At 43.8% G+C, this 16637-nt stretch overlaps 1 protein-coding gene across 1 annotated transcript in view; it reads right to left on the bottom strand.

Annotated features, from left to right (window-relative positions):
• LOC137300648 (dynamin-1) overlaps positions 1 to 16637 on the bottom strand; it is a 185596-nt gene that overhangs the window by 78089 nt on the left and 90870 nt on the right. Inside the window, exons 11-14 of the mRNA XM_067969871.1 lie at positions 9861 to 9947; positions 8732 to 8802; positions 7896 to 7947; positions 2388 to 2501 (exon numbers count right to left, since the gene is read on the bottom strand). Of these exons, the coding sequence (XP_067825972.1) occupies positions 2388 to 2501; positions 7896 to 7947; positions 8732 to 8802; positions 9861 to 9947 (324 nt within the window). The remainder of the gene's footprint in view (positions 1 to 2387; positions 2502 to 7895; positions 7948 to 8731; positions 8803 to 9860; positions 9948 to 16637) is intronic.

Genomic DNA, 16637 nt, shown 5'->3' with positions numbered 1-16637 from the left:
GTTCTCTAAGTTAGTGTGTCGTATGTCTGACGATGAACCATATGTATGAAATTAGCAGTGATCTATGCTGGAGCCGTAGCGAGAGAACCAAGTCAGATGTTAAGGAAACAAATCTATGTTCCCTCGGAGCATTCTTATTTTTTATATTTATATATATATATATATATATATTAGTAGATCTCCTGTGGCAATGCACAGAAAGTCAAGACCGTGCAGTCTTCAGGGGAGGGGGAGGGTTAAAGAGCAGGGGGGATATTTGGACCAGGATGCAAAGAGGTAATTCAGTTCCCATTTTTAAGTCAAGCATTCTGTCCTTATTTGTATACAATACTTAGATTTTATGTTATACATTTATAGTCAAAAAGCAAAACTTAGGGCAGTTCGGGGAGAAGTTGAGTTGTTTGCAGCACAAGAGTTTCCCTGCAGTAGTGAGGATTTTGGGAGATGCAGAACTGAGGTGCTACGTCACCACCATTGGCTGGAGGGTGTAATTACAGCGTGACAAGTTTACATAGGCAGTTTCCATTACAAACAGTGCGACAAGAACATGACGACGGGAAGTAAGGTTTTGTAGGCAAGCAGTGCGCACAGATGCGAGATTACTTTTGCAGATAATATGTATGATTAATAATCTAAGTTTCCACTGCTACGAAAGAGGAGTAAGGGAGAGGGGTAGAAGTTAACAGCATAAAATTATGGGACAAGAAAGGAGTAGCTTGTCAAGTCTGTTCTTTTCACAGTCCTCATGTAACCTATCCTATAGTGGACTCGTCCCTAACCTTTTCCTCCCTGAGGGAAACTTCAGCAAAAAGTTTTCCCAGGCCTCACCCCTTAATTAAGGCGAGATTTGAATATCTGTCTAATCTTACAAACTACCTCAGTCAGCCCTAGCTAGTTGCTTTCCACACACTGGCCTCATTATCTGCATGAATGTTAGCACGTAGACGCCAACCAACACTCAGTGTTTCGATAATCCACTGTAAACTTCAAAATGTTGGAAAATGGACTGAATAAAGTAGCTATAAAAACATGTTGTGGAGGAGGGGCACGCTCCCAGACCCCCCAAAAGTAAATGCTGCACCTCAGCCCTTTCAAGCTTTCATGTACCTAAGTTCTCTTCCTCCAGTATGAGTGAGGGAATGTCGGGTATACCCATCGCTTAAGTTACAACAAGCCCCTAGTGTACTTTCAGTGTAACTCCTCGTCTATGTTCTGGGTCATCTTTAAGTTGTCAGTTTTTTGGGGGCTATGTCAAACTTTGGTAGTTTTCTAGGTTGGTTCAAGGGGTCCAACTTGGGCCTAGGTTGTGAATACATGCGGGAATATCACATTGAGCCTCAGTGGCTTGGCATAAGAAGTCAATATACAATAGGATAGCATATATTAAGTGACAGAAGTAAATTGGTTACTTGCTGTGGGCTTGTTGAACTGCCTCCAAGAAGTTTGGTTTCCTCATGCATGCCAATTTTTTTTCTTTTACCCTCAACATCCCAACTCTCTATGAAGCATAAATCTCTCCAAATACCACGCCCACATCAGGTGAAGCTCTTTTTCACTTCTGGATAGGATGCAAGAAAAATGTCCTTGTTTGATCGGCCCTCCTTCTCTAGCCTCAAAATGTCACTCTCGCTCCCTCTTATGGCCATTGTACCTCTGATTTCTCCTAAAGTCCAAACGTCATCCTTCATGGTCCCCCTCCTCCCTGCATCTCCACTGTGTCGAAATCAAGGCTCCCTGCATTCCAGCTCATTCTATCCCCAACAACTGCAAAACTGTAGCACCTCCTTTGATCCTTCTTTCTCCCCACAATCTACAGACTTTTAAAACTCTTAGCTTGGCATCACCTAAACATATAAAATTCTAACAGGACTAGACGGACTAAATGCAGGGGGGGATGTTCCCGCTGGCCGGGGAGTCCAGAACCAGGGGTCACAGTCTCAGGATATGGGGCATGCCATTTAGAACAGAGATGAGGAGAAATTTCTTCACTCAGAGGGTGGTGAACCTGTGGAATTCTCTACCACAGAAGGCAGTGGAGGCCAAGTCATTAGATGTATTCAAGAAGGAGATAGATTTTTTTTAATGCTAAAGGGATCAAGGGATATGGGGGAAAAGTGGGAACAGGGTACTGAGTTAGACGATCAGCCATGATCATTTTGAATGGTGGAGCAGGCCCGAAGGGCCGAATGGCCAACTCTTGCTCCTATTTTCTATGTAAACGCTACTTCCCGTTCTACCTCGTCTTCTCGCTTACTTTTTCCATCCTTGGTGGGATTCTCCGCTGTGTGCCTTCGCCCTACCACCAAGGTTTCTCCGTTTGAAAAGTCAAACATTTTTTCGTTCCTGCTACCAATGCATTCAAAGACGAAAGAAAATTACGAACTGACCTCATCATCCTTGTACCAGGAAAGATTCTCTGCCGTCATCACGAACCAGTACTCTTTGGCACCTCCTTTCATGATGCCAATGTTATTGATGGTGAGCCAGCCCTTCCTGATCACCTGAAACAAATATGAGAGTTATTGCACAGAAAGCAGATTAGTAACTATAATCTCTCACATATAACACACAGCTTGACTTCACGCACAACTTCCAATGTAAATCAGTGCGTCTTCGAGCAGAGTTATATGCAAAAAATTACAGCATCTCTTTTCTATAGAAAATGGGTAGTTTATTAAGAGGTTGGAATCTACTTGAGGGGTTTAGATGCCAAGATCAATCATGAGAGTGGAACCTGAGCAGTTTATAATCGTCATACCCTACCATTCCCCGAGATTAACTTCCAGTCTCAAACTCGCCCCCTGCATAATATTGAAGGGGAGCAAGAGTCAGATAGAGGTGGGGGAATATTTTGAACAGAAAATATTCCCCCTAGACTTTCCTTCCCATTTAAATTTCTACTTTGGGGGCAGGAAGAGATGGGCCTCTGACAAATGGGGAAATAATGATCAATATTTGTATTTATCATGCTGGAAAGGTACCAATTATTGTTATGTGCTTTTCCAGCAGGAGGGGTTTGGCAATGAGCCCAGAATACCAGGAAACGTAGAGAATGGCCTCCACAAAGCAGAGCGATTGTACTTTACAGGTATTGTAGGTGGCAGTCAGTTTCACACCAACAGCAAACGGCTGGAATTCCGAAAATCCAAATGGACTAAAACAAGGCTCCACGCAGGCCATGTGGATTGATGATTGGATGACCCCATGTGACTGAAGTGTAGAAGCCTCCTCCCCTACACTGTATTTTCACTGCCTTTTCCAGTAGAAGCCAAAAGAGTTTTAGTTGGAAGTCACAGAGAATCGCCATCTTCAAAACGATGAACCAATTCAAATTTCCCCAATTTCATCCACTTAGATTTACATTTAAAACAAAATTTCAGCTCAATACTGAAACCTAAAAAAAAAACAACCACTCCCCATGGAAACACAAGGCATCAAGGGGTCAGGGGGTCAAAAGTCAATCTTATGAAAAGCTAAAGCTAAAACAAAATGGATAGAGAGAAAAAAGAACAGCAACATGCAACGGAACGAAGGGACGAGAGCCAAAGACTATCAGCTCAAGCTACGTAACTAAACACACAAAACGCATGGTCAAGAGGATGTACATCTGGGTTTAGTCAGGAACAGAAACAAGATCAATGCTGCGACACATTGGCTCTTTTTTTAAAAAAAAAGTAGGGTCACAGCAATCGGCTAAAGGGAAACGCCATGATTCAATCAAATTATGTATTGGTTGCCACTCATTTACCAGCATTACCAAATAGTAAAAGCTATGAGAGAAGATTAGTCAATATTTTATTTCTTCAGAACATGTTGATGATATGAATGAGTTGGACTACTGTTTGGGAGGCAGGGGGATGGAGGAGAGGCACTACCATGTCAGAGATTCCTCTTTAACCTTGCTCAATAAGGAGCGTCATCACTGATGAAGTCACAGCCAATTAACTCACAAAGTGGCCACTTGCAGCAATGGACAAAGACAATATTTTATTCCAGAATTTGTGGGCTCATTTTTCAGAGATTGGCAGACAGTTTTAGGAACCTACTTCTCCTCCCTCCCATTGAAGAAATAGTTCAATACTGGAACGGGAAGATGGCAACGTTGATATCCTGCAAGGATGAGATCCAATGGACCGAAGACCTTCTCCATCCAATTTTTTACAAGAATATAGGAACAGGAGTAGGCCATTCAGCCCCTTGAGCCTGTTCCATCATTCAATTAGATCATGGATGATCTGTACCTCAAATCCACTTACCCATCTTTGATCCATATCCCTTACTCAACAAAACTAACGATCTGAGCTTGAAAATCCCCCAGCATCCACAGCCTTTTGGGAAAAGAGTTCCAGATTTCCGCTACCCTTTTGTATGAAAAGGTGCTTCCTGATTTCCCTCCTAAATAGGCTAGCTCTAATTTTATTACGCCCCCTTGTTCTGGATTCCCCCACCAGTGGGGATGGTTTCTCTATCTATCCCATCAAATCCCTTTATTTATTTTAAAGATCTTGATTAGGTCACCCCTCAATCTTCTAAACTCAAGGGAATACAAACCAAGTTTATGCAAACTGTCCTCATAATTTAACCTTTTAAGCCCTGGTATCATTCTACTGAATTTGCACTGTATTCCCCCCTTGACCGATATATTATTACTGCCCAAAACTGAACAGTGTTCTAGATGGGATCTGATCACGGCTCTGTACAACTGAACCATCACTTCCTCAGTTCTGTATTCCAACCCTCTTGAGGTAAAGGCCAACATTCGATTAGCCTTTTGATGACTTTTTGTACCTGTGCTCTAGCTTTTAGTGATTTGAGTACATGGACACCTAAATCCCTTTGCTCCTCCACAGCTCCTAGTCTCAAACCATATTCCAATTTGTCTTTCTCAGATCCAAATCGGATGACCTCACACATCCCCACATTGAACTCCATCTGCCACAGTTTTGCCCATCCATTTCGTCTGTCAATGTCCCTTTGTAAGTTCCTGTTCCCATTGATACAGCCTTGTGATCCTGTGAAGCGAAAGGTGGCAATTGAAACTAGTATTATAAAGTTGTGGGGGGGGGATTTTCCGCTGTGGCACTCCCAGCATGGAAATGCACCCATCGGGAGCTCACTTGCAGAAACATCGCCCCACTCCCACCTGAACCTCAACTTTGGACTGTACAACTCGCCCAGATGTAGCTCCAGCACTTAACCCGCGTTTCCACGGCAACGATATACTCACCATAATTTCATCCTTCACAGAGTAACCATAGCAGATGTAAAGAAGCCAAGCAGAGGAGTGGCAAGAGGTGGAAGGTTCAATAAAAAAAAAGAATATAAATGAGCCTGATTATTACACTAGTATAATGGATGGCATTTGCTTACAGTACAATCCACTTACAGCAAATACTACACACCTATCTTCACAGCTCATTCAAGCTTACAGCCACCGTGATTTATGGCTGTTTTATAGCAGTGATTTAAAGCTGCTGTAGTTTTGGAAATTGGACTTCAAAAAAAAAACATTCGTGTTCAATGAAAAACAAAACTGAGATCTGAAAAATTCATGGTGAAATAAATGTTAAATGAAAAATTTCTGAGATTTCAAAAGTTCTTGAGGGAAACTGGTCCAAATTTACTGACTTTTGCTGTTGGCTCAATCATCCAATAAGTTTGATTTTAATAATTTGCTGCTTGTACTGATATGAAATATTTTTTTTAAATTGTGCCTCTCGAATGAGCTTCATTATTGTAAACGTTACCTAGATGAGAAAAGAAAACGGAAATCGCATAAAAAGCAATAAACAAAATAAGACCAGCGTAGTTGAATGAAGCTCTTAAAGGGGAAGGTAGCTGTAGAATTCCTCCCATTTCTTCTTCCAAGATTTCACGGTGGCAATAATCATTGCTCGCCAGACTCCTGGTGCGAATGTGACACTTCTTTTCCACAGAATGAAGAAGTTCTGGTTACTGTTTTCAGACAGACTGATCGGGGTCACGTTCTGGGGATTTCCCTCACCCCAAACACGACCGAGTCTCCAGCTCAGCTTTAGCCGGATGCTAAAATTTACCTTCCCCTTTACACTCAAAACCATTTGCAGCCCAGCCAATGACAGGCAGGCAGAGAGAGAGCACGAGAGAGAGAGAGAGAGAGAGATAGATAGAGAGATAGACAGGCAGCACTGTAGCAAGCTCAGCCAATAAGGAGCAATCAGGATTCACAAGACCTGTGTACTCATCCCTAAAATGTTTGCCTGTAACAAAAAAAATTAAAAGTGAGGTCCTGAGGTTGACGATGTGTTGAAGCCACTGTGGAACTGAGCTGTGCAGACTAGGAAGAGCCCAGGTTCAACCTTTGCTTATTTCAACAACTTGCGCCTTTAATGTAGTAAAATGTCCCAAGGCACTTCGCAGGAGCGATTATCAAACAAAATTTGACACCGAACCACATAAGGAGATATTGGACCAGGTGACCAACAGCTTGGTCAAAGAGATAGGTTTTGAGAAGAGAGGGGCGGAGAAATTTAGGGAGGGAATTCCACAGCTTAGGGCCTAGACGGCTGAAACGCGGCCGCCAATGGTGGAGCGATGAAAATCGGGGATGCGCAAAAGGCAAGAATTGGAGGAGCGCAGAGATCTCTGAGGGTTGTAGGGTTGGAGGAGGTTACAGAGAGAGGGAGAGGCGAGACCACGGAGGGATTTGAAAACAAGGATGAGAATTTTTTTTTTTAAATCGAGGCGTTCCCGGACCGGGAGCCAATATAGGTCAGCGAGTGTCGTCTACAATTGGCCCGCTGAGTTAGAGAATGGAAAAATCAGCCAGGGTTCCTCCTTCCAATTGCTGTCCAGGGATTTCTGCTTAAAAGTGTGTGTGTTTGTGTGTGGACATCGGGGAAGAACGGGATCAGGCTTGACTGTAACCCTCCACCACCACCCCCCCACCCCACCCCATGACTGTATAAATGCCCTACTGATATTCACTGTCCAGACTCACACGTGAAGACCAGTCACTTGTGTGAAATACAGGAAGGAGGCCATCAGCCATGAAACTGTGCCCCAGTAAGAGACAGCAAGGGAGGGGGGGGGGGGGGGGGGGGGCGGAGGGGGGAGGGGTGAACTTGGACGGGTCAGCGAAGTATCGCTTCAGCCTCCTGTTATACGCTTCCCCCGATTCCAATAGCTACTGAATATTGGCCGTGTCGTATAACGGGCGGGCGATGCGATTCCGCCTGCTTTGTGTCCCCGCCATTGTCCAATTTCACGCCCATTGCCTTCGAGTGAGAAAATTGGAATTCAAATTTTTTTTTTTTTTAAAAACACACAAATGGAGAAATCCCTAAAGAGAAAACGCAAGTAACACTCTGGACCAGCAGCTGATGAAGTTTATTTACCACCATGTGAGGTGAGTGTGTAATTCAGGTAGAAAGGGTACAACTGGTGTTGGAAAATATTGCACAAGAAAACCATCACGCTGTTTGGGCCTATTTTATTCACTCAGCCTCCCCAAAGACCAGACACTGAACCTGGGACCTTGCTGGTCTGTTATGACTCAGTGCTACACTGGACAGATCATTTACTCACTCAGCCACTGGGAGATGATATCTTTCTCCATCCCACCCCCCCCCACCCACTTCGCACTTTAAAACGGGGCTACTGATTTACATAATTGTCTACGGAGGGATAGCATGTGTGAACAGGGGGTGCACAGTCCAAGATCTGCCCATTTCAGGCCACAGTAAAGGCCAAGAGACCACAGTGAAAGGTCAGCATCAGTCCTTGAGGGGACACAGGCTGAATTCGGAATTCAGCCTGTGCGGGCCAACAGCTAGGCTTTACCCTTCCACCCAATCACATACAACAGCCTGACTGTATCCAAAGTAATCAGTTGCTCCCGGTTACCCATCCAATACCTGATTGCCGGCAGCCTTCTTCTTACTGGTCTGACTGCTCCTCTGTTGTGCGCTGTAAGTAAAACAGATACAAGGAATTGCAGTAAAGGAATCTTTATCAGTGAAAGAATTTGATAAAATAAAACTATCTGGAGAATTCCCTTACTATTGACACTACCTGCTCAGTGAGGTACAAGTCACACCTTTGATGCAGGTCATCAATAGCGTTTAAATGCAGCTTATTGGCTTCTAATCACCTACAAATAAAGTGTTCCCTCCCCCCCTCCTAAAGGCACTGATTCATGGTGGGATAGGGTTCCTCAGGAGCCCCTCTGTTAATTGGCCTAAGCGGCCATTCTTCACGAGCAAGCCTTGCTAGTAGGCTGTCAACAAGCTGTTTAACCATGAGGAGCATCACAACTGAGCCCCATCCTGTTCTCACCCAACATTCTTACACACGTGCCCATAAGCACACACAGACACACACACACAAGGACACAGACGTGTCCCACCAGGTGTTACCAGGAATGCTGGCTGATTTTGCCCCTCTAGAGCTCAGAGATGCCAAGGCTAATTGTAAAACCCTCATCCCAATCACTGTGAAGATGCTACAATTTGGCCTCAGCACCTCCGGGCAATAAAGGACTGAGAAGCAGCATCGACCAGGCATTGAAACTGCAGCCGTCCTGACTGGTATGGCTGAGGATGCCACACTGGGTTGGCACATTTCACCCGCTAAACCATCGGAGAAGCCTCAAATTGAATTGCTTTTCACCAAACTGTCAATCACAATATAGAGGACGGGTCTTATATATGGGTACGATTTATGCAGATTATATATTAAGTATTTCACTTACTTGGCAAACCCAATGAAATCCTCGTGGTTTGTATTCATGTAGGATAACTCAATGTCTATCAGCAGCATGACCTGGAGGGAAAAAGGACAGTCACTGAGCCCGGCTTTTAAGAAGAATGCAGTACGTTATGTGGCAAGGGACAAAACAGAGCTGAAACAAGAGGTCACGATACTGCATGACAAAGCTTTGTCCATGCCGGACGCCCCCCAGAAACTCTGGATTCACGCAGAGGGGACACCGCTGTAAACCCAAACCATTACCTTGCACCAAAAAGTGGTTAAACGCAGCAAGCTGCCTCCGTCATTCGGGGGGTTTGGGGTTCGGTTAATCGGAGTTTGCTGCCCTTCAGTTGTCACTGGAGCAATCAACTCAAGTCTGCTGGTAACTATGAGAAGCTTTCAGATACCAGTCAGGTATCAAGCAGCGTATAGAATATTTTTTTTCTGATCTGTTTTTCTCCCCTGAAGTCATGGACTCCTCCAATGGCTAGAGGCACCCTGCAGTACCTCACCCAACTGAGCCAGCTGAAGTAAGAAGACTTGGACTTAAATGGAATTGGATCATGTCTACCAACTTAAAGAGCTTCACATCCAAACAATTACTTTGAAGTACATTGACTTGTCTTGAAAAGCATTTTGCACAAAGAAAGATCCCACAAACAGCAAAATGAGACAAATTATCAGTTCATTTGTTTTTGGTGGTATTAGATAAGGGAAGTATGTTGGCCAGGAAACCAGGGGAACTCCCTACTCTTCTTCAAATCTTGTTGTGGGATCACCTGAACCATGGCGCCAGCCAAACATCTCATCTGAAGGGCGTCACCTCTGAAAACGCACCTCGGTGGTGCACTGGTGCGTCAGCCTAGAGTAGGTGCTGTAATCATGGAGTGAGGCTTGAATTTACAACCGAGTGACTCAGAGACAAGAGTCACTCCATCACATCCAGGCAGGAATCTGGATTTGAACTATTTCATCAATCAGAAAGCTAGAATTTTGTTGTTACAATCATCCGATTGGCTATTTTGAAAACGGAACAGTTCCAATAGAAGTGCTGGAGCTTAATCCCACTCTACCAATCCGAGCCATTACACAGGAAAGACAAATCACTCTGCCTATTCCGGATTCCATACCTGCTCTTTTGTTCTTCCCTCCCGATCTCGGATGTGAGTAGTCACAATCCGGTCCATTTCTTCCCGTAAATGCGGGTACTGTCCCAACTGCAACAAAGAACCAGGCAGACAAGTGGAAAATAGCCCAATGCATTTCCCCCGTTAACGTCCAACACTCGAACAGCAGCACATTGCAGTACATTACGGCATTAAATTAGTGCATTCAGTCAGGTTCGGTTCGGCCTGGATTCTACTGACAGTGCCAGACATGCGTTGGGATTACAGCACAGAGAAAGCTGTGGCCGATTCATTTTTATTAACACTTCGAACATGAGCCACTAACAAATTCAAACAGTTTTAATGAAATCAAATTGATGGCGGACAAAATTGGTAAGAGTTTGCTAAATTCAAAATTCCAGTATAACTGGGGAACTCGCCGAACTAATTTGATTGAGTCCTGTGAATAGACAAAACATAAAAATTCAAGGATTTAAAACATTCTCCTCCTCCGCCCCCCAAAACATAATTTCCAAGATTCCTCCCCGATACAGGCAGTGGCTGAGAGAATATACCAGGTCCACAGCTGCATTGCCACAGGAAGGCTGGCAATGAAAGGTAGGATGAAAGTTTGTTCCAACAGTTCCTGCTCTCAATCGGAGCAAGGGCTCGGGCATCTCCACACTCGGAGTATGCAAACTGTGTCTTTCCTCCGCCCTCCTCCTCCTCCTCCTCCTCTCCAGCCATGCTCACGACCAGCCAGCTACCCAGTAACAATGATGATGAGGGGGACTGAATAAGCCGCCTGCTCAGAATCTTAGCTGGAGAACAGCAGATGAGTTCGGAAGACTTCTAGGGAACAGAAGAAATTATTTAAAAATAAATCAATACAATAAATATTTGAAAAGGATCCAGTTGCTCAAATGCCATTGTTCAAAAGGACTGATCCAGCTCTGAGGGCAGCACTATGGGTATAAACATGGACCTTAGCCCACAGTTGTAACAGAACTTTCATTACTTTTCATTTATCAACCATCTGCAGCAACTATGTTATCTGTACTAATGCAGTACTGTAGAGCAATATGCATTTCCAGTGTTCACCATAGATTATATTTCCATTTTAAAAGAAACACACAGGCAGCCATGCAAGCTACAGAGAGTAACACTTGGGGAGTAAACAGGAGAGGAACATGTTAGTACACAATGTGGAAAAATGACAACAAATAGAAGATTGAGGTACATTTGAAAAAAGGCAATATTGGCCCTACAACCATAAGTAGAATTTGTTTTCAAGTTTTCTCCCCCCTTTTTTGGAACCCAATGAGGTAAATGAGGCTGTAGATTGAAATATTTTCCCTTCTTTGCATCCAATGACCGGTCTAAGCACTCGAGGTGAGGTATGGACAGGTAAGCAGCAAAGCTGGGCTCCCTTACACTGCCCTAGGCTGGCATTCTCTTCACAATGGTCAAATCTGTTACTAAACGCCAATGTTTCATATGTCCCTTCCCAAACCCTTTATCCAGGATCAAAAACAGAGCTGAGCAGGCCAGTCAGTAGGCCCCCTCACACACACACACCCCCATTTTATCACTCTGACAGGAGGTACTTATTCAAAAGATCTAGGACATTCCACCCTCCGAGGTGAACTAAAATGATGCAATTATCCCGCACCCGTCACTAAAGGTCCCTGCCTGCTGTTCTGACTAGTTGTTAACTGTACTCCGGTCTCTCACCACTGCATTGGGAGCCATGTTGATTTTCAAACTAAGGCCTCTCAGAGCAGATGCTATCAAGGAAGCTTCCGAACAGAGGTCTTTTGCATGGAGAGACAATTACAATGGGTTTGATTGACGGCTTTGTTCAAGTGAGAGGCCAGATTATCCTCCTCTGCACAGGACAACAGCATGCATTCAATTAACACAAGGTTTAATCAAGGTTTTCCACTCTGATAAAAATGCCTAATTATTAATAAAACCACCAATTATTCATTGTCTGAAATTAATGAGTTGAGGTGAAACAGCCAACATTTGGCAAAAACAATAATTTTTACTGTTCTAAATGCTGAACTGTGTAGAATGTGAGCCTAGAAATTACTAGTGGACAAATGCCTTCAGATGGCAGTCCTTTGTTGGTGCTTTAATGGAGTCATTAGAATATTTGAAATAAAAAAAGCGTTAGCAACTCCAATGAAGTAAGAGAGAGGAATGTTTCATAAAGATGTTAGGCGGCCATCCGCCATATCTCCAGCATTAGTATCCAGGCTTCAATTCTCTCATTAAAATTAGGGCTGCATTAATATTTTCAATGATCCCACATTGAAATATGAAGGGACTTGTTTGCGCGCGATGCAAGAAATGGTAGGCAAATTCTAAGTTTTATTTTAAATGCATCTTGCTGTGGAACAATCATGCCATTATTTCCTTTGTACAATTAGGACCAAACTTTGGGTAAAACAGGAAGTAATAGAAATACAGAGCTGGTTCATCAGCATCTGAAAGAGAAAGGGATGGAGTGTCACCCGTCATCAGATGGGCAGGGATCAAGGTTTAGAGAACAGCCATTAACAGCAAGAGTCAGGGCATGCACAAGAAAACAAAGAGGGGCAGGGGAGATCTAGAATTCAAAGTCTAGAAATTGCTCTTTGCGACATTAGTGGATGAACACTTGACGCATACATGGTAATCCACTTAAAAATCAACATAAACTACTCGTATTAAACCAGAGAAATGTCATATGAATGTGTTTGGTTCATCTGCTAACATCAGCAACAGGTTGATATAGACTCAAACCTCCTGCAAACTTTCACAAGCAAGGTCCTCTGCCTGTTTGTCCTTTCCTTACTTTCCTTCATGCTTTGGTCAGTTCTATACAGAGGCTGTCCTGACTGACTATGCCAACCCTAATGAGGAAGGGTTACGCCAAAACTTTTGCCCATCTTTCCCTTTCAGATGCTGATAGGCCGCTATGCATTGCCACCATTTTTATTTCAGTTTTCCAACCTTCACAGTTTTTCTTTTGATGACATAACTTTGAGGGGTCTTCCCTCCGCCCCCCCCCCCCACTTTAAGTTACAATTTTAATTTTAACTTGAAATACGCTGGGCAACTAGAAACCCACATCGTAGACTCCATAGGTCTATATACTTCCCCCTTTTCAAGTGGAAACGAAACAATTCTCTCCAACTCCCAATGCAACAGATTACATGCCTGCTCAGGCAATAGCCAACCATGCCGTAACCAATTCTCTAACTTTGGTACCAATTTATTAACATTTCTGACAATTTATCACGCAACTCTAGTGAAACAACCAAGCAAATCAGTTGCAACCCTTTACTTCAGTGCTGGTTGCTGGCATCAATGACGATCTTTGCCAATGGGAATAAAACAGGAGGTTTGTTTTTCAGGCTAATGACCTTGCTTGCCCTTCACTTTTCTCATCCACCATGTGGCTGGAAGGCTGGGTATAGAACTAGTTCTGTGGTGCTGCTCGGAACCATCAGGGGGCATACCAGCACAGCTTAATGGTGTTGGGATATGGCGCCCAGAAACTTATTTACGAGAGGATAACAAAAAACGCCAAGGGACAGAACTTCAGTCTCTCTACTTTGATCACTTGGATCCAATACTAAACTTCTGAACGCTCGACATGGGAATTTTTTTTTGGCGTTTTTAATGTAACTTCTTCCCCCTCACGTTGCGCCCTATCTTCTCAGGCCTATCTGTCTGTGCCAGTAGAAGAGCAGGTCACAGTTGCCACCCAGACTATCACCACCACCACCAATGGCTGCCTTTGGCCAGCAGGCAGATACTACTATCTAACCAGTCCCTACCTTGAGGTTTTTTAGGTCTCTTTCAGGCGATGCCACAGCCTCTTCTCAACATGGCTCTGAAGAGAACTGGGATCGAACTTACATCTGGCTCAGCCCTTGGTACCTGCGCATCAATACTTAAAGCACCCAATGCCACCCCATGACATGCGAACCTATTCAACTCTTAACTTTAGAGGATTATAGCTTTAATAGCAATGAAACGGCTTGTGAAGTCATAATTAGAACACTAAATTAGCATCAATGCCACAAGTTAAGCATAAAATTGGTCAACTTAGTATTGATGAATAATAAATGAGGATCCTAAGAATATATAAGACTTATTTTGTAAAACTCTGGAGAGCTCATTTAAACTCATTATTGTAGACTGCAATTGAAAGATCTACAGAAGGCCAATATTTCCTTTTCAAACCACTACAGCCCTTCTGAGCAAAGAAGCAGGGATGTGAAAAAAAAGACTTTAGCATGAAGCGATCAGTTAGTCTCATCGGTGCAATACTGAACTACAGCAGAACAAGACAACTAAACAAGGAGGTGTCAGTTAATCTGGACAGAGAGGCTGCAAATCAAGGATAACCAAAATAAATCAATCAAAACTGCCAATTACTTGCTTTGTTGGTTTAAAGTGCTTTCTCATAAGATGTCAGCTGTGAGGCTACAGTGATAACACACCAGCCACGAATGGACCTCAGCTCCTTATCAGACCCCAGCCGCTGCTGATGAATTGGGCCCAAAATTGGGTGCAGTGACAAACATAGGAACAGGAGTAGGCCATTCAGCCCCTCGAGCCTGTTCCGCCTTTCAATTAGATCTTGTCTGATCTGTATCTCAACTACATTTACCCGCCTTGGTTCCATATCTCTTAATACCCTTGCCTAACAAAAATCTATCAATCTCATTTTTGAAGTTTTCAACTGACCCCCAGCCTCAACAGCTTTTTGGGGGTCATTACAGATTTCCACTACCCTTTGTGTGAATAAGTGAGTCCTGACATCACCTCTAAATGGCTGAGTTCTAATTTTAAGGGGTTATACCCCCTTGTTCTTGACTCCCCCACCAGAGGAAGTAGTCTCCCTCTATCCACCCTATTAAATGCTTTAATCATCTTCAACACCTCAATTGGATCACCCCTTAATCTTCTATACTCGAGGGAATACAAACCTAGTCTATGCAACCTGTCCTCATAATGTAATCATTTTAGCCCCGGTATCGTTCTGGTGAATCTGCGCTGCACGCCCTCTAAGGCCAATATATCCTTCCTGAGGTGCAGTGCCTTGAGCTAAACACAATACTCCAGATCTGGTCTCACCAGAGCTTTATACAACTATAGCAGAACCCCTTTGTATTCCAGCCCCCTTGAGATAAAGACTAGCATTCCATTAGCCTTTTAAATTATTTTTGTACCTTTTCATTAGTTTTTAAATGATTTCTGTACATGGACCCCGAAATCTCTCTGCTCCTCAACAGTTTCTAGCTTCTCACCATTTAGAAAAGACTCAACTATCTTTCTTAGGTCCAAAGTGGCTGACATAAGAACATAACAAATAGGTGCAGGAGTAGGCCATACGGCCCCTCGAGCCTGCTCCGCCATTCAATAAGATCATGGCTGATCTTCGACCTCAACTCTACTCTCCTGCCCGATCCCCATATCCCTTAAAGTCCAAAAATCGATCGACCTCAGCCTTGAATATACTCAATGACTGAGCATCCACAACCCTCTGGGGTGGAGAATTCCAAAGATTCACAACCCTCTGAGGGAAGAAATTCCTCCTCATCTCAGTCCTAAACGGCTGACCTCTTATCCTGAGACTATGCCCCCTAGTTCTAGACACTCTAGCCGGGGAAACAGCCTCTCAGCATCTACCCTGTCAAGCCCTCTCAGAATTTTACACATTTCAATGAGATCACCTCTCATTCTTCTAAATTCCAGAGAATATAGGCCCATTTTACTCAATCTCTCCTCATAGGACAACCCTCTCATCCTAGGAATCAATCTAGTGAACCTTCATTGCACCGCCTCTAAGGCGAGTATATCCTTCCTTAGGTAAGGAGACCAAAACTGTGGACAGCACTCCAGGTGAGGTCTCACCAAAGCCCTGCACAATTGTAGCAGGACTTCTTTACTCTTGTACTCCAACACCCTTGCAATAAAGGTCGACTTACTATTTGCCTTCCTAATTGCTTGCTGTACCTGCATGTTAACTTTCTGTGTTTCGTGTACAAGGACACTCAAAAGGACATCCATGACCTCACACTTCCCCACATTGAACTCCATCTGCCACAGTTTTGCCCACTCACTTTGCAACTTTCTGCTCCCATCAACACTACTTACGATGCCACCTAACTTAGTGTCATCAGCAAACTTGTTATATACAGCTCTCTATTCCTTCATCGAAGTCATTTATAAATGCAATGAAAAGCTGAGAGCTTAGTAAAAGACCCGTGGTGGACACCAATGGTCAAATCCTGCCAATTGACGTATATACCCATTAATCCTCCTCTCTGTCTCCTACTGTCTAACCAGTTCCTGTACCTCTCCAATGCAGTCTGCTCTAATATTTTCTTTCTTTCCCCAAACCTTCCTTCTTTCCTTTCCTGACGGCTCCGACTCGCAAATCCACAAGTGCTGCCAACACTCCTGCACCTCACCCGAGTGAGTATCGGAAGGACATCAACCATGAAGGCGCGACACAAACGAGGGTGATTTGGATCTCACCCAACACCCACAGATGCTTTTCAGAAAAGGAGATGGGGGAGGTGCAAGTCACAGGATAGTGTTTATGAGCATGACGCTGATTGATTTTTCCCCTCTCTAATCCAGGTTTTCTTCCCTCATCTCTTGTATATTCAGCTGTTCTGTAGAGAGGCACGCTTTAATATTCAATGTGAAGCAAGGTCAACACCACACTATAAAGGAAGCCACAAGGATCTCTGTGTGATACTCCATTCCTGGGAGCGCAAACAAGCCCATAAC

The sequence above is a fragment of the Heptranchias perlo genome, chromosome 31, assembly GCF_035084215.1.
Source record: "Heptranchias perlo isolate sHepPer1 chromosome 31, sHepPer1.hap1, whole genome shotgun sequence".
Lineage (NCBI taxonomy): Eukaryota > Metazoa > Chordata > Chondrichthyes > Hexanchiformes > Hexanchidae > Heptranchias > Heptranchias perlo.
The sequence above is the reverse complement of the archived record's forward strand: the minus strand, read 5'-3'. Positions and strand labels throughout refer to the sequence as shown.